Genomic DNA, 25000 nt, shown 5'->3' with positions numbered 1-25000 from the left:
GTCTGTGAGATCAGGCAGATTCACCCACTCGTTTAAAGATATCTGACTGGTCCTCAACTGTTTCATTCTCTCTCCAGGTTGAAACAATGCAGTTTGTCAGACATCAGCTGTTCAACTCTGGCCTCAGCTCTGAAGACCAACCCCTCCACTCTGAGAGAGCTGGACCTGGGCTCCAATGATCTGCAGGATTCAGGACTAAAGCTGCTGTGTTCTGGACTGTTGAGTCCAATCTGTAGGCTGGAGAGACTGAGGTCAGTGCCTTTATCTGAACCTTTATTTCCTGGTAGAGAGGAAGAGAGACAAATACACGGTGAATTTTAAACATGCAGAAACATGTAAACACTCTACAAACTCCATGAATGATTCTAAAAGTTCAGCACCAAAGAGCCGTGAGAACAGCACTCACACATTCTCAAAACCAAAGAAGAAAAAAACAGCCATCCAAGTGAGTCAATAGCTATTTTTGAATTGGCCTATTGCATACTCCTGCCAAACACAGTATGTATTGTGCACTGCGTACTGCGTTCGACAGTAGCATGCAGTATGACTGCCAGTCATACGTTATTGTGTAGTATGCTTGGCCTGGTTTAGCTGGTTTCTGGTATACAGAAGTACGTCATACCCTGGTCAGTATTAAACGACTCTACAGTGTTCTCCATCCATTTACGTACAGAAAAAAATCCGGGAAGTGTTTTTATTTGATTTTTCCGGATTTTTATAGCCATTGTTTTTAGCTTAGCATGTATAGTGCAGTGAAAGGACACACTTGACAGCACCTTTCTGGCTGTTACCAGCCATAACGGCAAAACAGAAACAATAGTGACCTTATTACAACTTTTTTCACTATAGTACGTGTTGAAAAGGTAAAGATAAAAGGTAATGGCACTTTTTGTAACCGTCAGCCGCTCCAGTAAAAGTTCCGCCGCTCTCAGCTATCAAACAGGGGAGCTGAGAAAAGCTGTCCAAAACCACCATCCACTCCTGCAACATTTTTAAAAGATCAGCCAACCAAGTACAGGGCAACCCTGAATGTCCCTGGACAAAGGGAAACCCTCCCCAGTGTCAGGGCAAAGTGAGCTCTGTTCATGGCTAACACTCCATGTACTAGCCTCCAATGGATATCAGCCATCCATTATTCAGCAGGAGGTTTATACAGGACCCACCACTGCCATTAAAGGAAGAGTCTGAACCCAGAACCTCTGTCTATGTGGACTCTGACTCCTTTAAGAGAGCTTTTAGGAAAAAATGGTTATGATTGGGAGGTTTGTTCAATAAAATTAGAATTATGCTCTAATGGTCCATGGTCATGAACCATGGACTTGAACACAGAATAAAAATCAGGACCCAAACGCATGACTCAGGAGACAGGTAGACGTGAAGCAAAAATCAGAATCTTTAATACAGTCCGAGTCAAAAACCAGAGATCCAAAAACTCACAGGCAAAGGTACAGGCAGGGATCAGGCAGGAGCGGAGACAGATAACTGGCTAGGTCATAAACAGTAAGGCAAGACGAGAGCAAACTAAAGAGTAATATACTATGACTAATCAGTGATGCAGGACCGGTGTGAGGAGCAGCATGCAGGACGGAGAGCAGGAGGGGGAGGAGACAAGGTGAGTGACACATGAGGGACCAGGAGTCAGTGAGGGAAAGGCGGGGCGAGGTGAGCGGAGCGTGATCGATCTAAAACAGAAAAGGAAAATTAGAACATGCAAAACATGAAACAGACATGAATGTGCAAGATAAAGGTGAAAAAATAGACTTAACAGACAGGGATCATGACTGTCATTTGCATCGACGATTTAGGAAAATAAGAGAAAAATATCATTTACATAATAATTTGAATAGAGACGGTAAAGTTGTGAGAATAACCACAATTGAAAATGTCAATCTATTTACAGCCTTAACACACACACACACACCCACACACCCCCACACACCCCTACACACACACACACACCCACACACACACACACATATATATATATATATATATATATATATATAATGTAGTTCTCAGTTGATATATTTTCAGTGTCGGTGAAAGAGGTAATGAAACGCTGGAATCAAGTCATAGTCCTTCTAGAACCTTCCCTGATTGGTCATGGCTGTGCTGCTGTTTAAACCTTTTTGTATGAATTCTTATTTTCAGATTGTCTCAGTGCAGTCTCTCAGAGATCAGCTGTTCCCTGCTGGTCTCAGCTCTGAAGTCCAACCCCTCCTATCTCAGAGAGCTGGACCTGAGTAGAAACGATCTGCAGGATTCAGGAGTGAGGCTGCTGTGTGACTTTCTCCAGAGTCCAGACTGTATCCTGGAGACCCTGAGGTCAGTTGACTGGTTCTTTTTCTGTTGTCAGTCTAATATGTGTAAGTTCTGGCTGAACCAGCTTCATGTCCACATGTTTGAGACACTTGTGATGATGTAAATATAAAGTTAATTGGGTTTTTTTAAGTTTCTTACTGGAACTTGAAAAAGACATTAAAGGTCACATATTATACTAACCTTAAAAAGCCAGTTTCCGTGTTTCTCACTGGTGAATCCATCTTTCAAAGCTCCCGTCTGAACCATTTGGGCCCGGTTAGAAAGTGACGGGACCATTCAAAGATGAGGGGCGGTACTTTCAGGCGCAGTGGAGTCGTGACGTAAGCAAGCAGCAACAAGATGCCAGTGCAGTTATGGCAGTTATAGATGCTGCTAAAGCGCCAGTTTTATCAGAACTTGATGACATTTCTTCGTTAAAAGAAGAACAAAGAACAGCAGTGAGTTGTTTCCTTTTAAAAAAAAAAACAAAAGTCGTGTACTGACATGTCTACAGTCAACAGGCCTGGGGCACATTTTTGTTTGAAAAGCCTGAAAAAATGTTTTTTGCATTATCTTTGACCTTTAAAGATGAAGTTAGAAAAAAATCTTGGTTGACTGTCAGTGGTTCAAGTAACCAATCTGCTTCTTACACAACCAGGATTCAATGACAACCTCACAAATGAAATCATGGAAAAATAGGCCAGACTGCATATTTAACAAAAAGCAATGTTCCTTCTGCACAAAGGTATAACAGGAAGTGTGACAGAGCAGATTGGACTTCAATGTTTTCAGATTCAAGGTGGGTCTCACATCACTGGAGATAAAGTTCTATGTTTGAGCAGCATGAAAACTTCAGCTTCAGTGTGTTTCTATTGAACTCTTAACGTGGCCAGGAGACCAGAACCAGATCTCATCAGACTCCTTCGTGCCACTGATGTCAGGGCCATAGTGAAAAGTTCCTTTGTGATGACCGTATCCGTGTGATTCTCCGACCACAGATGTGTTTAGTTTGGAGATTCTAGAGAAACAGGGATTTTTAGTAATAGATGTGTTTTTTTTTTTTTTAAAGAGTCTCTCAGAAGTAATGATGGGCACAGGTTAACCAATCTTTTTTACTGTGAAAAACTGTGTCTAAAAGTTCTAGAACATTTTTTTAAAAATGTTCCTCAAGACATTGAATGTGATGGCCAAAAGCTTTGAAAGCAGGTTTGTCCTTTAACCTTTTCCAGTGTGAAAAGTTCCTTCACAGGTGGAACAGGAACATCATCACAGAGTCCTCATCATACGTGCAAACTTCAGAAAAAATAAATCTCCAGAGAGCATTTCAAAGTTGCTTTATTACAAAAATAAATTAGATAAAGGAAAAACTAAGGTTGGTTCCTTAACAAACAAATCACAGCAATCAAAGCCTGTGGTCAATAATAATGATAATATATGCTGTGACTTCTGGCTGTGCATCAGCCGCTCATACTAACAGGTCATTTCCACCGAGTGGTCTTGCTCAGTTTTGTGCAGCACAGCCCGCAATTTTTTGGGAGCATCCAGCTTGTTCTCCTGGCTCAGGTCTAAAGCCTGCATCTCTGATGGTATGGGGTTGCATTAGTGCCTATGGCGTGGGCAGCTCTTACATCTGGAAAGGAACTATCAATGCTGAAAAGTAGAGAGAGCTTTTAGAGCTACATATGCTCCCATCCAGACAATGTCTCTGTCAGGAGGAGGAACCTCAGCTGGAGGGAGCTTTGTGAAATGGAGGCAAGCAACATCAGCTTTATCATCAGAGCCACCTACGATGTGCTCTCATCACCAAAGAACCTCCACCAGTGGTATGGTGAGGATCTGACCTGCGCCCTCTGCCCAAGTCCAGCATCTCTCAAGCACATCATGACCGGTTGCAAGATCAGCCTCACACAAGGCACAACCAGGAGGCACAACCAGGTCCTCAAGAGCCTGGCAGCAGCACATGAGATCAGGAGGAGTACAGCCAACTCCCTGCCCCTGAGAGCAAACAATACCATCAAGGCACCAGCATTCGTCAGGGAGGGACAGGAAAAGCCCAAACATCCTGCCACCAAGCCAGAAACTGGACAGTCAGCCATGGCCCGTGACTGGAAGATGCTTGTGGACATTGACCAACAGTTAGTCTTTTCACCTGAGATTGCATCCACCACCCTTAGGCCAGACATGGTCCTCTGGTCCCCTTCATTCAAGTCTGTGTACATCATAGAACTCACAGAACCATGGGAGGACTCGGTTGGAGAGGCCTATGAGCGAAAAAACTGCGGTACACAGAACTAGCTGCCAATGCAGAACAACGAGGATGGAAGACAAAAGTCTGTCCACTCGAAGTGGGATGCAGAGGATTTGTTGCTACTTCCACCATCAGGCTGCTGAAGGACCTGGGGAGCCATGGACAGGCTCTCCGGCAGATCATTAGATCTGTGTCGAAGCAACCGAAAGGAGTAGCCAGTGGATAAGGCTCAAGCGGAAGTACCCTTGCTGGGCTCCAACAGCAGCAAGAGGACCCACTCACTAACCCCCTCCTTCCCACTTGAGAACCCAGGACAGAAACCCACCCCCACAAACAACATCAGTGCATCTTGTGATAGGGCATGGGACACAAGCTTAGGCTTGATCACCCTGTAGCCAGCCACCTTTGGTGAGGGTGTCTAGTGTTTAAAAGGCCAAAACACCCTATGGATCAAAGGTACACTACTGATGATGTGTCCCAAACTTACATCCGTCCATATCTGAGATGCTCCTCCAAAGACACTCCTAACATCAAGGAACCACCAGGGGGAACCACCAGGAGGACTCCCAATTACTCTTAACATCAAGGAACCACCAGGAGAAACCACCAGGAGGACTCCCAATTACTCTTAACATCAAGGAACCACCAGGAGGACTCCGAATCATTCTTTACATCAAGGAAACTCTCAGGTAACTGCATACCACCTATTCACACAACGGACAGCTAAACATCACGTCCTGTGTTTCATGGTTCAGGGAAGGCCTTGACTATTTCAGCAAGACCATGCTGAACCACATACCACATCCATCACTACAGCATGGCTTCACAGGAGAAGAGTCCGGGTCCTGAACTGGTCTGCCTGCAGTCCAGGCCTTTCACAATAGAGAACATTTGGAGCATCAGAAAAGGAAGAAGACCCAGGACTGTTGAGCAGCTAGAATCCAACATCAGACAAGAATGGGACAACATTCCTCCCCCAATCTATCAGCTGGTCTCCTCTCTTCCCAGATGTTTACAGACTGTTGTTAAAAGAAGAGGGGATGCTACACATTGGTGAACACGGCTCTGTCCCTACTTTTATGAGATGTGTTTTCCTGAAAAGGTAAAATGTCTCAGTTTAACATGTGATTTGTTGTTTATGTTCTGTTGTGAACAAAACAAGGGTTAATAAGAATTGACAATCATTGTTGTTGTTTACATTTTACAGTGTCACAACTTTTATGGAGTTGATGTTGTACAATCAGTATGATTTTAGTTTACATGTTATAATTTTGGAAATCTTTCATTATCATTTTCAGACTGGCTAAATGCAGTTTGTCAGAGGTCAGCTGTTCCTCTCTGGTGTCAGCTCTAAAGATCAACCCCTCCTATCTCAAAGACCTGGACCTGGGCTCCAACAAAGTCAAAGATTCAGGAGTGGAGCTGCTGTGTGACTTTCTCCAGAGTCCAGGCTGTATCCTGGAGACCCTGAGGTCAGGTCATTGGTTGTCAATCTCTCATTTTCCACATACAACATCTGCATTGCGCTCTGCAGCGCCAGGTTTGCTCCGACCAGAGTGGAGCGACGTTGTCCTACGGAACAGAGTCTAGAGCACTGTGCCACAGTATGCAGCCCCAATCAGAGTGCAAAGATCATGGGGAAATTGTGATTTCATGCAGGAAAAATTTGTCAACATTGACCTGGGGTACCATGGACTCATCCTCTACAGGATGAGTCCATGGTATCATTGCTTCAGCCATGGGTGAGTGCATTAGGAAGCAAGATGAGTCCATGATATCATTGCTTCAGCCAATGGTGAGTGCATTAGGAAGCAGGAGGAGTCCATGATATCAATTCGTCAGCCATGGGTATGTGCATTAAGAAGCAGGGTGAGTCCAAGCTATCATTGCTTCTGCCATGGGTGAATGCAGGATGAGTCCATGAAATCATTGTTTCTGCCATGGGGGAAGGCATTAGGCAGCAGGATGACTCCGTGATATCAATTCTTCAGCCATGGGTGAATGCATTAGGAAGAAGGATGAGTCCATGATAGCATTGCTTCAGCCATTGGTGAAGGCAATAGGAAGCGGGGTGAGTCCATGATATCATTGCTTCATCATTAATGAGTGCATTAGGAAACAGGATGAGTCCATGATATCATTGTTTCAGCCATGGGTGAGTGCATTAGGAAGCAGGATGAGTCCATGATATCATTGTTTCTGCCATGGGTGAGTGCATTAGAAAGCAGGATGAGTCCATGATATCATTGCTTCTGCCATGAGTGAGTTCATTAGGAAGCAGGATGAGTCCATGATATCATTGCTTCAGCCATGAGTGAGTGCATTAAGATGCAGGATGAGTCCATGATATCATTTCTTCTGCAATAGCTCACAGCATTAGGAAGCAGGATGAGTCCATGAGATCATTGCTTCTGCCGTAGCTCACAGCATTAGGAAGCAGGATGGGTCCATGATATCATTGTTTCAGCCATGGGTGAGTGCATTAGGAAGCAGGATGAGTCCATGATATCATTGCTTCTGCCATGAGTGAGTTCATTAGGAAGCAGGATGAGTCCATGATATCATTGCTTCTGCCATGGGTGAGTGCATTAGGAAGCAGGATGAGTCCATGAGATCATTGCTTTTGCCATGAATGAGTGCTTATGGAAGCAGGTAAGTCCATGGCATCATTGCTTCAGCCATAGGTGAGTGCATTAGGAAGCAGGATGAGTCCATGATATCATTGTTTCTGCCATGGGTGAGTGTATTAGGCAGCAGGATGAGTCCATGATATCATTGCTTGAGCCATGGGTGAGTGCATTAAGAAGCAAGATGAGTCCATTATATCATTGTTTCAGCCATGGGTAAGTGTGTTAGGAAACAGGATGAGTCCATGATATCATTGTTTCAGCCATGGGTGAGTGCATTAGGAAGCAGGATGAGTCCATGATATTATTGCTTCTGACATGGGTGAGTGCATTAGGAAGCAGGATGAGTCCATGATATCATTGTTTCAGCCATGGGTGAGTGTATTAGGCAGCAGGATGAGTCCATGATATCATTTCTTCTGACATGGGTGAGTGCATTAGGAAGCAGGATGAGTCCATGATATCATTGCTTCAGCCATGGATGAGTGCATTAGGAAGCAGGATGAGTCAATGATATCGTTGCTTCTGCCATAGGTGAGTGCTTTAGGAAGCAGGAGGAGTGCATGATATCATTGTTTCAGCCATGGGTGAGTGCATAAGGAACTAGGATGAGTCCATGATATCATTGTTTCTGCCATGGCTGAAGGCATTAGTAAGCAGGATGAGTCCATGATATCACTGATTCAGCCATGGGTGACGGCATTAGGAAGCAGGATGAGTCCATGATATCGTTGTTGCAGCCATAGGTGAATGGTTAAGGAAGTAGGATAAGTCCATGATATCATTGCTTCTGCCATGGGTGAGTGCATTAGGAAGCAGGATGAGTCCATGATATCATTGTTTCTGCCATCGGTGAGTGTATTAGGCAGCAGGATGAGTCCATGATATCATTGCTTCTGCCATGGTCGAGTGCATTAGGAAGCAGGATGAGTCCATGATATTATTGCTTCTGACATGGGTGAGTGCATTAGGAAGCAGGATGAGTCCATGATTTCATTAGTTCAGCCATGGGTGAGTGCATTAGGAAGCAGGATGAGTCCATGATATCACTGTTTCAGCCATGGGTGAGTGCATTAGGAAGCAGGATGAGTCCATGATATCATTAGTTCAGCCATGGGTGAGTGCATTAGGCAGCAGGATGAGTCCATGATATCAGTGCTTCTGCCGTGGGTGAGTGCATTAGGAAGCAGGATGAGTCCATGATATCATTGTTTCAGCCATGGCTCAATGCATTAAGAAGCAGGTTGAGTCCATGATATCATTGCTTCAGCCATGGGTAACGGCATTCTAAACCAGGATGAGACCATGATATCATTGCTTCAGCCATGAGTGAGTGCATTAGGAAGCAAGATGAGTCCATGATATCATTGTTTCAGCCATGGGTGAATGCATTAGGCAGAAGTAGAAGTCCACAATATTTGAATTTTAGCCATAGGTGAGTGCATTAGGAAGCAAGATGAGTCCATGATATCATTAGTTCAGCCATGGGTGAGTGCACTGGGCAGCAGGATATATCGCTGATATCATTGCTTCAGCCATGAGTGAGTGCATTAGGAAGCAAGATGAGTCCATGATATCATTGCTTCTGCCATGGGTGAGTGTATTAGGCAGCAGGATGAGTCCATGGCATCATTGCTTCAGCCATAGGTGAGTGCATAAGGAAGCAGGATGAGTCCTTGATTTCATTTTTTCAGCCACGGGTGAGTGCATTAGGAAGCAGGATGAGTCCATGATATCATTGTTTCAGCCATGGGTGAGTACATATGGAAGCAGGATGAGTCCATGATTTCATTAGTTCAGCCATGGGTGAGTGCATTAGGAAGCAGGATGAGTCCATGATATCATTGTTTCAGCCATGGCTTAATGCATTAAGAAGCAGGTTGAGTCCATGGTATCATTGTTTCAGCCATGCATAACGGCATTCTGAACCAGGATGAGTCCATGATATCATTGTTTCAGCCATGGGTGAGTGCATTAGGAAGCAGGATGAGTCCATGATATCATTGCTTCAGCCATGGATGAGTGCTTTAGGACGCAGGATGAGTCCATGATATCATTGCTTCTGCAATAGCTCAAAGCATTAGGAAGCAGGATGGGTCCATGAGATCATTGCGTCTGCCATAGCTCACAGCATTAGGAAGCAGGAGGAGTCCATGATATCATTGTTTCTGCCATGAGTGAGTTCATTAGGAAGCAGGATGAGTCCATGATATCATTGTTTCTGCCATGGGTGAGTGCATTAGGAAGCAGGATGAGTCCATGATATCATTGCTTCTGCCATGGGTGAGTGCATTAGGAAGCAGAAGGAGGCCATGAGATCATTGCTTTTGCCATGAATCAGTGCTTTAGGAAGCAGGATGAGTCCATGATATCATTGCCTCAGCCACAAGTGAAGTATTTAGGAAGCAGGATGAGTCCATGATATCATTGCTTCTGCCATGAATGAGTGCATTAGGAAGCAGGATGAGTCCATGAAATCATTATTTCAGCCATGGGTGAATGCATTAGGAAGCAGGAGAAGTCCATGATATGAATTTTAGCCATAGGTGAGTGCATTAGGAAGGAGGATGAGTCCATGATATCATTAGTTCAGCCATAGGTGAGTGCATTAGGCAGCAGGATGAGTCCATGATATTATTGCTTCTGACATGGGTGAGTGCATTAGGAAGCAGGTAAGTCCATGGCATAATTGCTTCAGCCATAGGTGAGTGCATTAGGAAGCAGAATGAGTCCATGATATCATTGTTTCAGCCATGGGTGAGTGCATTAGGAAGCAAGATGAGTCCATGACATCATTGTTTCAGCCATGGGTGTTGGCATTAGGCAGCAGGATGAGTCCGTGATGTCATTGCTTCTGCCATGAGTGAGTACATTAAAAAGCAGGATGAGTCCATGATATCATTGCTTCTGCCATGAGTGAGTACATTAAAAAGCAGGATGAGTCCATGACATCATTGCTTCAGCCGTGGGTGATGGCATTAGACAGCAGGATGAGTCCATGATATCATTGTTTCAGCCATGGGTGATGGCTTTAAGCAGCAGGACTAGTCCATGATATCATTGCTTCTGCCATGAGTGAGTACATTAAAAAGCAGGACTAGTCCATGATATCATTGCTTCTGCCATGAGTGAGTACATTAAAAAGCAGGATGAGTCCATGATATCATTGCTTCTGCCATGAGTGAGTACATTAAAAAGCAGAATGAGTCCATGACATCATTGCTTCAGCCATGGCTGAGTGCATTTGGACGCCGAAAGGTTACTGTTGAATTAAGGATGTGTGGTGTTTTACATAATCCTTCGGTCAGATATCCCCAAAAGTTATTTTTTTCTTATCAGTTGCAGCGTTATAGCTTTTTGACCCATTGACCTCTCGATGATGCCTTTCTCTTGCTGCAGGATAAGATGTAATGTTGATATAGTGTTGATTAAGGATTGGGAATCCATGCATTAAACAGTACCTGATACTTTTTTCTTTTAACTTCCTTTTTGGAGCTTTTTGATCAGTGGCTTAGGGACCCATGTGGTTTGGCTGACTTGTCACAACTGCTGGTGGAAGAATGGGATGCCATCCCACAGCAAGGTTTGACCAGGCTGGTGACCAGCATGAGGAGGAGGAGCCAGGCTGTTGTGGCTGTGTATGGTTCTTCCACATGCTACTGAGGCTCCTTTTTGTTAATAAATACATATTTAACTTGCCATTATGTCTTGTTTCTCCAAACTTCAATCATCCAATCCACCAAACACCAAACAAGAGTCAATGGCAGAATCAGCTGTTTGGCACCAGCAGAGAAGATTTGGCAAATATTTCATGGGTGCAACCCAGATACTCAGCTCTGGTGCTCATCCCACAAATGCATGTTCCTTAAAAATATGGCATAATTTAAAAGGGTAATAAACAGGCTTTCCTACAGTATAAGATTTTTTGCCAAGAAGCATTGTTACACAAGAAATAATCTACCAAACACAAATTTCCTGACTTTTTGTGCTAAGTATTTACATGAACTAAAAAGAATGAGCTCAAATTCATATTTGAAAGAAATCACTGAGGACTTAATTTGAGAATGAGTTTTTATCTATCATGAATTCAAGTGTGGTGAGGAAGGTTGTCAGAGTGGACTTAAACGGGGTCAGATTCTCTACTGCTGGTTTACACTGGTTTTCCTTTATTTCTCAGGTTGTTTCAGTGCAGTCTCTCAGTGATCAGCTGTTCTTCTCTGTCCTTGGCTCTGAAATCCAACCCCTTCCATCTCAGAGACCTGAACCTGGACTGCAATAGTCTGCAGGATTCAGGAGTGAAGCTGCTGTGTGGATTACTGCAGAGTCCAGATTGTGGGCTGGAGACTCTGAGGTGAGTTTTCTTCTCAGGGATGGGTTCTTAGCAAAGAACTAAATCTAAGAACACTCCAGGACACTCTGGCCAACACCTGAGTGTGGTTCTGACATTCTATCCCATAATGCATCAGTGTGGAACAAGCAGTGGTCACCAGCCCAGGGACTGATGGGGGCATGTGTACATGCAGTATGTGTACATGCAGTGGCTTTCATGGTTATTCAGCTAGTCTACCTGCTTTTTTAATACCATAGATGCTCATGTTAGCATGACATACAGAAAGGCATCAGTTCAGTGTCTTTTTTTTATTTGTTTGTTTTTTTCTATGTGCAATCATATTTTTACTTATTTGGTGTTTACACTCTCCTTTAAAGTTTACAGCATGTGTTGGTAGTAAGTGTGTGTGCACTGTGTCAGTGTGTGTGATTTTTTTAACCCCTCATGTTAGCTTAGTTCAGAGTTCAGAGCTTTATTGTCCCACAAGAACAGTTAACAGTAAAGAACACACACATTTACATTAACAAGGCATATCTTAGCAGCAGGGTTTAACCAACATCAGTTAAGAAAGAATCCTTCATTTCTCACAAACATTTTCAAAATAAAGTTCATAACAGAACATTCAAAAATGAATGTAAAAGCTATAAATGTTGGCAGCCCTGTCTAAAATGTCATTCTAAAACACACTAAAAAAGTGCATCTAAGACCTGTGTAAGTTCAGGGCATTAATTGCTCACAGAACAGAAGAGAGTCTGCATCTGTTCTAGATCTTGGGAGCCGATATCCCCACCCAGAGGGAAGAGGAAAGAATTCCTCTAAAAGAGGGTGATCAGATTTGCTTTCTTTCTTTTCCTGCTGGCTTCTGAGACAATTCTGGACAGATGATTTTAGTTTTGTACAGTAAGATTCCCATAAAACAAAATTAAACTAAAACTGAAAATGGACTCAATAAAAGATCTGTTGAATAAAACCATCAAAGTCTAGATTTCAAGATTGAAATAATTCAGTCTGTGCAGACCATCTCTGCAGGCTCTTTTAGCACAATTTTGATGTATTTAGGTCATGGGTCAGATTTTTATCTCTAACTGTCCCCCAGTCCTCAACCATCTCCACAGCTGTGCCCTTAGCAGTAGTTAGGAGCCGTAGTTGTGTTTGTTTGTTTTTTTGTTTGTTTGTTTTTTTTTAGCTCATATCCATGTCTGTTGTTCTTTTGACATTTAACTTGAGGAAATAACTGTCACATGACTGTCACATGACTCACCAAAATCTGTCACAACTGGTCCATGGTGGACCAACCACCCTGGAGCAGACTGGCTAAAACTGTGATCTGCAAATTTTAAGACAGGCCTGTCAGTGTGGTGGCTCCTGCAGTCATGAGTATCCAACATTTACAGCAGTGGGAACAGGACCCAGCTAGAGGAGAGCCAGTGAGAGACTTTCTTTAACCCCTTAAAGCCTGAAAACACAAATTATAGCCAGAAAATTCTCATATTTTGGAAATGAAATGTTTATTTCACTTTCTACTAAAATCCCCAAAAAATCAAAATTTCAATCAAATTTAACACATATGTTTTTGTGTGTATCATTTGATACTTTAGGTGTTTTTTTGTAACTGATAATCCACTTCAGGGCATTTTTATCATATCATCACCTTCTTAAAATAATTGCCTCAGTCATTTTTTGACAAAAAGATTTTTTTGCCTAAATCAACTCCTTACAGTCATGGACGAAAATATTGGCACCCCTGGAATTTTTCCAGAAAATACATCATTTCTCCCAGAAATTGTTGCAATCAACAAATGTTTTTGGTATACATGTGTTTATTTCCTTTATGTGCATTGGAACAACACAAAAAATCTGAAGAAAAAAGACAAAATTGACATAATTTTACACAAAACTCAAAAAATAGGCCGGACTACATGATTGGCACCCTCAACTTAATATTTGGTTTCACACCCTTGGGAAAAAAATAACTGAAACCAATCTCTTCCTGTAACCATCAACAAGCTTCTTACTCCTCTCTGCTGGAATTTTGGACCACTCTTCTTCTCCAAACTGCTCCAGGTCTCTCAGATTTGAAGGGTGTTTCTTCAACAGCAGTTCTGAGATCTCTCCATAGGTGTTCAATGGGATTTAGATCTGGACTCATTGCTGGCCACTTCAGAACTCTCCAGCTTTGTCTCCAACCATTTCTTGGTGCTTTCTGAGGTATGTTTGGGGTCATTGTCCTGCTGGAACACCCATGACCTCTGACCCAGACCCAGCTTTCTGACACTGCCCTACATTGCGGCCCAAAATCTTTTGATAGTTTCAGATTTCAGGATTCCTTGAGGACAGTCAAGGCACCCAGTGCCAGAGGCAGCAAAACAACCCCAAAACATCCTTGAAGCTCCTCCATGTTTGACTGTAGGTACTGTGTTCTTTTCTTTGTAGGCCTCATTCTGTTTTCTGTAAACAGTAGAATGACGTGCTTTTCCAAAAAGCTCTACCTTAGTCTCATCTGTCCACTAAATGTTCTCCCAGAAGGATTGAGTCTTACTCAGGTACATTGTTGCAAACTCCAGTCTGGCTTTTTTCTGTCTCTTTGTCAGCAGTGGGGTTCTCCTGGGTCTCCTGCCATAGCGCTTCATCTCATTCAGATGACCACGTATGGTCCCAGCTGACACTTTTGCACCCTGAGTCTGCAGGACAGCCTGAATCTGTGTGGAAGTTGACTGAGGATGTTTATCCACCATTCCAACTATCCTGCGTTGCATTCTTTAGTCAGTTTTTCTCTTCTGTCCACGTCCAGGGAGATTAGCCACAGCTCCATGGTTATAAACTTCTTGATTATATTACACACAGTGGACAAAGGAATCTCAGGATCTCTGGAGATGGTCTTTAACCTTGAGGCTGTTCAGATTTTTCCACAATTTTGCTTCTTAAGTCCTCAGACAGTTCTGGGCTCTTCTTTCTCTCCTCCATGCTTGGTGTGACACACACAGACACACAACACAAAGGCTGAGTCAACTTTTAGACAATCTAACTGGCTTCAGGTGTGATTTCTAGATTGCAGCACCTGTTACTGCCACAGGTGAGTTTAAATGAGCATCACATGCTGGAAATAAAATGATTCACCCACAGTTTTAAAAGGGGACAATCATTTTGTCTGGCCCATTTTTTGAGTTTTGTGTAAAATTATGTCAATTTTGTCTTTTTTCTTCACATTTTTTGTGTTGTTCCAACGCACACATGTATACCAAAAACATTTGTAACTGCAACAATTTCTGGGAGAAATGGTGTATTTTCTGGAAAAATTCCAGGGGTGCCAATATGTTCGTCCATGACTGTATGATGCCGCCCACCTCTGGTAAAATGGCCTCCATCCTCAGTTTACCAGATCATGGGATTCTACACCTTTAGTATTTGGCCACAGTCAACAGTGTGACTTAGGTCATTTAATTTTGCCTCAGTCAAAAGACAATGGGACTTTGTTGAAGCTTGTCAAGATGGCAGCTGCTTCAAGGTTAAAAATCTACCTAGCCACTGGAGTTATTTCCATGATTCAAGGCTCATCCCCTATTGGTAGGTGATGAGGGTTACTATAATGTAGGCTAAGCTGTAAATATGGCATAGTTAATCTGTTTAGTCAGCAAAATAGCTAGCTAAATGAAGCTACCTAAAGCTAGCTAAAGATGTGCATGGACTAAGCTATTATGCTTAGCTATTTTGGACCAAGAGTGGAAAGTGGAAATCCAGTTTTTGTCTCATTTTTTCCACATTACAAGATCTAATCAAGATGTAACAGCTTGAAATGATTTTTATAACTAATTACAAAGGATTGACTTTTTAAAAAAAAAATTTTTTTTTAATTTAATCAGAATCAGAATCATTTTTATTGTCATTGTACAATGAAATATTTTTTTGCAGTTCCATTCAGTACTCGAGCAGTTTCTCCTTTAATATTGAGACTGCTCTGGGACAGGTGCTGTTTTTCAGTCTTAGTTTTGGTTCTTATTGTCCTGAACCGGCTTCCTGAGGGTAGCAGCTGGAACAGCTGATGTGCTGGGTGGGGTGAGTCTTTCAGGATGCCCAGGATTTTCCTGTGGCAGCGGGACCTGAACAGCTCCTTTAAGGAGAGGAGAGCACAGCCTGTGCTTTTCTGTGTTGATGACCCTCTGGAGAGCTGTCTTCTCCTGGGCAGTGCAGCTGGAGAACCACACTGGGATCCAGTATGCCAGCACACTTTCAGTGGAGCATCTGTAAAAGGACTCCAGCAGCTCCTTGGCCAGGGCGTTGCTCTTCAGAACCCTCAGGAATCTGTGCCTTTTTTATCAGCGCTGTGGTGTTGGTTTTCCAGGTCAGGTCATCATTCAGGGGCAGGCCCAGGAACTTGAAGTCCAAGACCCTCTCCACACAGTCCCTGTTATTGTGTATTGGCTGAAGGTCAGATCTGTTTCTCCTGAAGTCCACTATGATTTCTTTAGTCTTAGTTGTATTGAGGACCAGGACCAGGTTGTTGATGCTGCACCATGATGACAGTTTTTTGACCTCATCCCTGTACACAGATTCATCTCCCCCTGAGATGAGCCCGACCACTGCCGTGTCGTCTGCGTACTTCACGATGGAGTTGCCTGGGCATCAGTCATGAACCCGGCAAAGGAGAGCTTGAAGGAGCAGTGAGGAGATGCACATGCCTCCTCAGTTTTTAGTTTGTCAGTAGTCATCTGTTGTCATGACCTTGGTGAGTAAAAGAATTTTAAAAATATATATTCAACATCTGGCTCAGTTTTATGTGCTTCCTGAAAAACTTAAAAACTGACTCAGGCAATTATTTTAAGAAGGCGACAATTTTTCAGGCTGAATTCAGAAGTTTTTTGGTAATTTATAATCATATTGATTAGATAAAGGTATCATAAAGGTATGTGTCAAATATGCGACAACAGGCTTTAAGGATTTAAAGATAAGACACCATTTCCTGGCTGACTGGGGCCTACATGCTAAAAAGGCCAAAAGCCATTTTGTTACACCAACAACACGATTAAAACTGTGATTTAATGAGATCGAATGTGTGGCTGGCGTGTACTGAAAGCTGAGGTGAAATCTGCAAATGAGAGTCTGGCCCAGGTTCTTGTACCCTCCAGATGCTTCTAGACAAAGTTCAGTGGAGTAGTGGTCGCATCAGCCACTCCTCTGCATGAAGATATGCAAACAGGGTGGAGCAGGGCCTGCTCTGTGTTTGACTGATCGCTCTAAAGATTTCCCAATGAATGAAGTGAGAGCTACTGGTCTGAAATATAAAACTGGTCTGAGCAACTGGAACTACAGTGGACTCCTTCCATACTGATGGGACCTTATGTTACACTGAACCAAACTCAAAGTCCATTAAATCATAAATCCAGAAACACAGGCAAAGGTATCCAAATCTGCAGGCTAAAGACTCGGTCAAAAAACCCATTCTGGGTCAGGATCTAACTAGGAAACACGAGGAATGCGAGTAAGCTTACACAGAGGAAAACAAAAACTGGCAGGGAAGGACAGGACTGGGGAAGACTAAAGCTGCATTCCAGAAAAGTGGGAAGTCGGAGTTTTCCAACCTCCAGGAAAAGCGCACTGGAACGCCACTCAAACTGGGAGGTCCTAGTCGTGAAGTCGGAGAAAAAATATCTATCCCACTTCCCACTTTTCTGGAATGCAGCATAAATACTCTGGGGGAAGAGAGACAATTACACGCAAGTGAAACACATGAGGTAATCAAAGACGCGGGAGACAGGTAGGGATGGGCAGGAAGTGGCAATCTGAAAAGAAACACAAGGTAAGTATCACAAAATAAAACAGGAAGCACAGAATTCTAAAATAAGATACTAAATAAACCTGCAGACATGGAGATTTCACTGAAAACACCACAGGACTGATCAGCACAGGTCTCTTCCTGACATTACCGTTGAGGAATAACGATCTAACATCATGTGAAGGTGATGTGGAGCTTTGGTCTTTATCAAACTGATTTTCTGTACATTTGAAAAATTAAATACCTAATGCCTTGAATGTTATTGTATTTTCTTTAACAATGATAATAAATGAATTAGTGCAGTCTGAGCTAACCTTTCCTGATATCATCCTTCTGTGTTTGCACACTTCTCTGCAGTCTCATGCCCTTTTATGGGCATAAAAGCGGTCTGCCTCTATGGCAACAGGATCCATGTGCTTCCAGCTTAGATCCGCTGTTTTTCATCAACCCAAGAACAGCATCGAACCCTTCAGGAGGGTCAGGATGATGCCATGGAGGTTCCTCTGAGACGCTTTAGGAGAAGAATGAGATAGAATGCCCCTGCCCAGCTGTGCCTGTGTGGGGAGACCCCATAGAATAACAGGGTTGTGTGACAGACTTCGTAGAGGCGTCTAAAACACAGACTGAAACCTCCTGTGGTGATTGGGCCATAACATGTTTGACCACAGCAGAAAAGACGAGTTACTGAGACCACAGGAGACGGTGTTCAGTGGTAATAAAAATCTGGCATGACTCTTTTAACCGGAACGTTCAACCTTTACTAAACTAAACATGTAGAAATCAGCAGCTTTAGTTTGATACAGTTTCAGATTTTGGAAAATATTCACTAGGAAAAAGAAAATTAAAAAGTGATTGAAGGAAAGAGCAACATATGTGAAGAATGTCAGTGATAAACTGAGATATAAATATCTGCTAAATGTGGAACAAAGGCTTCATCCTCACACATTCACACGTTAACATCACTACTGTGTTTACATGATTTTAGCTGAATTATTCACTCCAGCTTTCAACAGCTCCTCGCCTCTAGTTTGTTACAGACTCCACAGAGATCAGTCAAATGTACAATATTTCTTCTTTAATGCAATGTTTTAAATGTTGGATTGTATTAACAGCTTGAATTCTTTCTTTCAGGCTGATGAACTGCAGTCTGTCAGAGAGCAGCTGTTCCTCTCTGCTCTCAGCTCTGAAGGCCAACCCCCTCCATCTGAGAGAGCTGGACATAAGCTCCAACAACCTGAAGGCTTCAGAAGTAAAGCTGCTGTGTGAGCTGCAGGAGGATCCAGACAATGGACTGGAGACTCTGAGGTACCCCTTTCCCCCTCGTCTACCCCTGCCAGTTAAAACAGAGTGGAAGGGACTGAAAACCTTCCTTTAATGAGACACCACGTCCCTGCTGTTCGTCATCACACATTGCTGATCAAGCATCAGAGGTGATAATAAAGCTTCGACCACCAGTGGCTGAAGATTGAAAACAGAACTGCTGCGTTGTCTTTAATCATGATGCCAAAAATATTCTTACGTTTATGCGCCTCCTTTGTAGTCTGTTGTGCCATTTCACAATTAAACACAGAGCATGGAGGGAAATTCATCATACCCCTCGGTGCGGTCCTGGAAAATCTTCGTTTCAAGGGCTATCAGTCCGAACCCTCCATTCAACAGGGGAGGGGCTAATTTCAGGGCTAAGGGGTAGGAATGGGCTTCACCCTCAGTCCATGCAGGTCCCTGCAGAGATGGTACAGAGGTAGACCAGTGGTCCTCAGCTGGTCAAGCTTTAGAACTCGTCACCTACCTCCTCATCAATCAGGAGGTTAGGGTTTTTAAAAAATATCCTTCATAAACAAATGTTTGAAAGAAAAAAGTGACAGTAAAGACCTGAGATGGAGCAAAGAGATGTAGAAATATTCTCTAAAATTAAAACACATCATCCATTTTTTTAACAGGCACATATCCATGACCCCCTGACATGGCTAGACATCTGTGTGAGAACTACGGGCCTCGATCATTAAAATGGCATCTTTACAGCAATAACTCTGTTCATACAAGTTATTTCCAGACAACATTATGTCACAGCAAAGGGCTAAATGTTTGGTGCTGTTCATGGCTTCTGCTGGGGAGTGTGTGTGTGTGTGTGTGTGTGTGTGTGTGTTTGGGGGAGGGGTGTTAGAGCTACTCTAATCCTCAAAAACAGTGACACATCCAGGCAACAAAAAATAAATAAACAAAACTCAGAGAAACAGCAGCAGACATGATTCAGAGTCAGGAAGGAGGGGTAGAATCAGACAATGCTCATTTATAGTCCGGCTCCACCCAGCAGCCTGGTCCGGTTCAGTCCAGCAGCCTGGTCCGGTTCAGTCCAGCAGCCTGGTCTAGATCAGTTCAGCACCACTGTCTGGTTCAGTCCAGCAGCCTGGTCTGGTTCAGTCCAGCAGCCTGGTCCGGTTCAGTCCAGCAGCCTGGTCTAGATCAGTTCAGCACCACTGTCTGGTTCAGTCCAGCAGCCTGGTCTGGTTCAGTCCAGCAGCCTGGTCCGGTTCAGTCCAGCAGCCTGGTCTAGATCAGTCCAGCAGCCTGGTCCGGTTCAGTCCAGCAGCCTGGTCTGGTTCAGTCCAGCAGCCTGGTCCGGTTCAGTCCAGCAGCCTGGTCCGGTTCAGTCCAGCAGCCTGGTCTAGATCAGTTCAGCACCACTGTCTGGTTCAGTCCAGCAGCACGGTCTGGTTCAGTTCAGCAGCAGGGTCTGGTTCAGTCCAACAGCCTGGTCCGGTTCAGTCCAGCAGCCTGGTCCGGTTCAGTCCAGCAGCCTGGTCTAGATCAGTCCAGCACCACGGTCTGGTTCAGTCCAGCAGCCTGGTCTGGTTCAGTCCAGCAGCCTGGTCTGGTTCAGTTCAGCAGCACGGTCTGGTTCAGTCCAGCAGCACGGTCTGGTTCAGTCCAGCAGCCTGGTCCGGTTCAGTCCAGCAGCATGTACTGGTTCAGTCCAGCAGCACAGTCTGGTTCAGTCCAGCACCACGGTCTGGTTCAGTCCAGCAGCAGGGTCCGGTTCAGTCCAGCAGCCTGGTCCGGTTCAGTCCAGCAGCCTGGTCTAGATCAGTTCAGCACCACTGTCTGGTTCAGTCCAGCAGCCTGGTCTGGTTCAGTCCAGCAGCCTGGTCCGGTTCAGTCCAGCAGCCTGGTCCGGTTCAGTCCAGCAGCCTGGTCTGGATCAGTTCAGCACCACTGTCTGGTTCAGTCCAGCAGCACGGTCTGGTTCAGTTCAGCAGCAGGGTCTGGTTCAGTCCAACAGCCTGGTCCGGTTCAGTCCAGCAGCCTGGTCCGGTTCAGTCCAGCAGCCTGGTCTAGATCAGTCCAACAGCCTGGTCCGGTTCAGTCCAGCAGCCTGGTCTGGTTCAGTCCAGCAGCCTGGTCCGGTTCAGTCCAGCAGCCTGGTCCGGTTCAGTCCAGCAGCCTGGTCTAGATCAGTTCAGCACCACTGTCTGGTTCAGTCCAGCAGCACGGTCTGGTTCAGTTCAGCAGCAGGGTCTGGTTCAGTCCAACAGCCTGGTCCGGTTCAGTCCAGCAGCCTGGTCCGGTTCAGTCCAGCAGCCTGGTCTAGATCAGTCCAGCACCACGGTCTGGTTCAGTCCAGCACCACGGTCTGGTTCAGTCCAGCAGCAGGGTCCGGTTCAGTCCAGCAGCCTGGTCCGGTTCAGTCCAGCAGCCTGGTCTAGATCAGTTCAGCACCACTGTCTGGTTCAGTCCAGCAGCACGGTCTGGTTCAGTTCAGCAGCAGGGTCTGGTTCAGTCCAACAGCCTGGTCCGGTTCAGTCCAGCAGCCTGGTCCGGTTCAGTCCAGCAGCCTGGTCTAGATCAGTCCAGCACCACGGTCTGGTTCAGTCCAGCAGCCTGGTCTGGTTCAGTCCAGCAGCCTGGTCTGGTTCAGTTCAGCAGCACGGTCTGGTTCAGTCCAGCAGCACGGTCTGGTTCAGTCCAGCAGCCTGGTCCGGTTCAGTCCAGCAGCATGTACTGGTTCAGTCCAGCAGCACAGTCTGGTTCAGTCCAGCACCACGGTCTGGTTCAGTCCAGCAGCAGGGTCCGGTTCAGTCCAGCAGCCTGGTCCGGTTCAGTCCAGCAGCCTGGTCTAGATCAGTTCAGCACCACTGTCTGGTTCAGTCCAGCAGCCTGGTCTGGTTCAGTCCAGCAGCCTGGTCCGGTTCAGTCCAGCAGCCTGGTCTAGATCAGTCCAACAGCCTGGTCCGGTTCAGTCCAGCAGCCTGGTCTGGTTCAGTCCAGCAGCCTGGTCCGGTTCAGTCCAGCAGCCTGGTCTAGATCAGTTCAGCACCACTGTCTGGTTCAGTCCAGCAGCACGGTCTGGTTCAGTTCAGCAGCAGGGTCTGGTTCAGTCCAACAGCCTGGTCCGGTTCAGTCCAGCAGCCTGGTCCGGTTCAGTCCAGCAGCCTGGTCTAGATCAGTCCAGCACCACGGTCTGGTTCAGTCCAGCAGCCTGGTCTGGTTCAGTCCAGCAGCCTGGTCTGGTTCAGTCCAGCAGCCTGGTCTGGTTCAGTCCAGCAGCACGGTCTGGTTCAGTCCAGCAGCCTGGTCCGGTTCAGTCCAGCAGCATGTACTGGTTCAGTCCAGCAGCACAGTCTGGTTCAGTCCAGCACCACGGTCTGGTTCAGTCCAGCAGCCTGGTCTAGATCAGTTCAGCACCACTGTCTGGTTCAGTCCAGCAGCCTGGTCTGGTTCAGTCCAGCAGCCTGGTCCGGTTCAGTCCAGCAGCCTGGTCTAGATCAGTTCAGCACCACTGTCTGGTTCAGTCCAGCAGCACGGTCTGGTTCAGTTCAGCAGCAGGGTCTGGTTCAGTCCAACAGCCTGGTCCGGTTCAGTCCAGCAGCCTGGTCCGGTTCAGTCCAGCAGCCTGGTCTAGATCAGTCCAGCACCACGGTCTGGTTCAGTCCAGCAGCCTGGTCTGGTTCAGTCCAGCAGCCTGGTCTGGTTCAGTTCAGCAGCACGGTCTGGTTCAGTCCAGCAGCACGGTCTGGTTCAGTCCAGCAGCCTGGTCCGGTTCAGTCCAGCAGCATGTACTGGTTCAGTCCAGCAGCACAGTCTGGTTCAGTCCAGCACCACGGTCTGGTTCAGTCCAGCAGCAGGGTCCGGTTCAGTCCAGCAGCCTGGTCCGGTTCAGTCCAGCAGCCTGGTCTAGATCAGTTCAGCACCACTGTCTGGTTCAGTCCAGCAGCCTGGTCTGGTTCAGTCCAGCAGCCTGGTCCGGTTCAGTCCAGCAGCCTGGTCCGGTTCAGTCCAGCAGCCTGGTCTGGATCAGTTCAGCACCACGGTCTGGTTCAGTCCAGCAGCACGGTCTGGTTCAGTTCAGCAGCAGGGTCTGGTTCAGTCCAACAGCCTGGTCCGGTTCAGTCCAGCAGCCTGGTCCGGTTCAGTCCAGCAGCCTGGTCTAGATCAGTTCAGAACCACTGTCTGGTTCAGTCCAGCAGCCTGGTCTGGTTCAGTCCAGCAGCCTGGTCTGGTTCAGTTCAGCAGCACGGTCTGGTTCAGTCCAGCAGCACGGTCTGGTTCAGTCCAGCAGCCTGGTCTGGTTCAGTTCAGCAGCACGGTCTGGTTCAGTCCAGCAGCACGGTCTGGTTCAGTCCAGCAGCCTGGTCCGGTTCAGTCCAGCAGCATGTCCTGGTTCAGTCCAGCAGCACAGTCTGGTTCAGTCCAGCAGCCTGGTCTGGTTCAGTCCAGCACCACGGTCTGGTTCAGTCCAGCAGCAGGGTCCGGTTCAGTCCAGCAGCCTGGTCCGGTTCAGTCCAGCAGCCTGGTCCGGTTCAGTTCAGCACCACTGTCTGGTTCAGTCCAGCAGCCTGGTCCGGTTCAGTCCAGCAGTCTGGTCTAGATCAGTTCAGCACCACTGTCTGGTTCAGTCCAGCAGCCTGGTCTGGTTCAGTCCAGCAGCCTGGTCCGGTTCAGTCCAGCAGCCTGGTCTGGATCAGTTCAGCACCACGTTCTGGTTCAGTCCAGCAGCCTGGTCTAGATCAGTTCAGCACCACTGTCTGGTACAGTCCAGCAGCCTGGTCTGGATCAGTTCAGCACCACGGTCTGGTTCAGTCCAGCAGCCTGGTCTAGATCAGCTCAGCACCACTGTCTGGTACAGTCCAGCAGCACGGTGTGGTTCAGTCCAGCAGCCTGGTCTGGTTCAGTCCACTTTGGCACCTGTAAGCACTTGGATTGTAAATCCACCCCCTTTTTTTGGCTCAGCTGGTCTTTTGGCTCCTTCAGGGCTCCTCATCTTTGTCTCTGATCATACTCCATGAACAGTCTCATATTTTCTGTCTTCTTCTGTCCACAGGTGGGAGTGGTAGGAAGATGGGATCCTCCTTGTCCTGGTGTCCAGGAAAGGGAAGCAGTGGCTCTTTGGATGTATCAGTTACTGGGCCGTGTTACTGGGAGGCAGATGAACTGTTCTGGACCTTGACATCCCTCATCTTTCTACTCCAAACAGACCGGACCATTCACACAGAGATGTCACAGCTAGTGAAGCAGGAAATGATTCACATGGACACAACCTCTGAACTCTTGGTGATAACCACAGATTGTTTCTCATATTTGAATTTAAAAAAAGAATTGGGTCACATGTGAAAACAGAAATAAGAGAACAAAAAATGAAGACAGTCAAAGATTTACTGCGTGTAGAAACTGCCTGAAAACACAGACATGTAAGGGTTCTGGTGGAACATCTGCACCATAACATTTATTCACTAATTTATTGGCTTAAATACTTGATAATAAAAGAATAGATGAATAACTCAATCAATACCTTCTACTTATTGATCACATCATTGCAGAAAAGGACACATCCTGAGAAAAAGCTGCCTTTATTTTTACAAACATCATTTTTACATTTCACTCTTGTTTCTGTTTCTTAATAAATGATGCTGAATTATGAACAGTTAAAAATGTCTCTTGTATTTTTTCCCCTATTAACATAAATGTTTCAGAGGTGATCTGGTCCTGCTATTCCTGCTTCCTGCCAGCAGATGTCCTATTTCTATCATTTTCTACCACTCTGATCACATTCAGGGTGTCTATCTACATCATTGTACTAAATTAAAAAAGTTCAATTCTTGAATTTGTCTAAAAAGAAGATCAGGTTCCTTTGTATGTTTACATTTTTGATGAATACATAAAGATTATTGATGTTAATCCAAACAAACTATTACATATAAAAGTGAAATGAGGTCTCTTTACATTTAGCTCCTGAATGAATAAAGTTAAAGTATTAATTTGCATTTTATTGATTTGTAGTGTGATGATGGTAATGATGATGATGATGATGATGATGACATTTCTCTGAATGAAATGATTCTCTGTTGATTAACATGCATCTACTGATTAATGAAAATAAAATCTGAGCGTTTAAAAGTGATCGGTGTTAATGATCAGTTCATGATGATGATGATGATAATGATGATGACGATGGTGATGATGATGATGATGATGATGATGATGATGACGATGGTGATGATGGTAATGATGATGATGATAATGATGTGATGATGATGATGGTAATGATGATGGTGATGATGATGATGATGATGACGATGATGATGATGATGATGGTGATGATGATGATGATGATGATGGTGATGATAATAATGATGATGATGATGGAGATGATGATGATGATGTGATGATGATGGTGATGAGTATAATACTGATGATGATGATAATGATGTGATGATGATGGTAATGAT

The 25000-nt window shown here is 45.2% G+C and overlaps 1 protein-coding gene across 4 annotated transcripts in view; it reads left to right on the top strand.

The window, feature by feature from the left end:
- Window positions 1-24203, top strand: part of LOC121506649 (NACHT, LRR and PYD domains-containing protein 12-like) — a 56976-nt gene extending 32773 nt beyond the window's left edge. The window contains exons 14-19 of one of the 4 annotated variants that reach the window (XR_005991685.1): window positions 78-251; window positions 2152-2325; window positions 5848-6021; window positions 11354-11527; window positions 16054-16229; window positions 18408-18525. Coding sequence is in view for 3 of the 4 variants with exons in the window: in XM_041782476.1 (XP_041638410.1) it covers window positions 78-251; window positions 2152-2325; window positions 5848-6021; window positions 11354-11527; window positions 18408-18581; window positions 23596-23608 (883 nt within the window). In the remaining variant the exon portion in view is untranslated. Of the gene's footprint in view, window positions 1-77; window positions 252-2151; window positions 2326-3046; window positions 3218-5847; window positions 6022-11353; window positions 11528-16053; window positions 16230-18407; window positions 18582-23595 lie in introns of those variants that run through there. The other 3 variants (XM_041782476.1, XM_041782477.1, XM_041782478.1) reach the window with 3 other exon arrangements.
- Window positions 24204-25000: the final 797 nt, after the last annotated feature.

Source organism: Cheilinus undulatus, unplaced genomic scaffold (assembly GCF_018320785.1).
Source record: "Cheilinus undulatus unplaced genomic scaffold, ASM1832078v1 Contig3, whole genome shotgun sequence".
In the NCBI taxonomy this organism is placed as follows: Eukaryota; Metazoa; Chordata; class Actinopteri; order Labriformes; family Labridae; genus Cheilinus; species Cheilinus undulatus.
The sequence above is the reverse complement of the archived record's forward strand: the minus strand, read 5'-3'. Positions and strand labels throughout refer to the sequence as shown.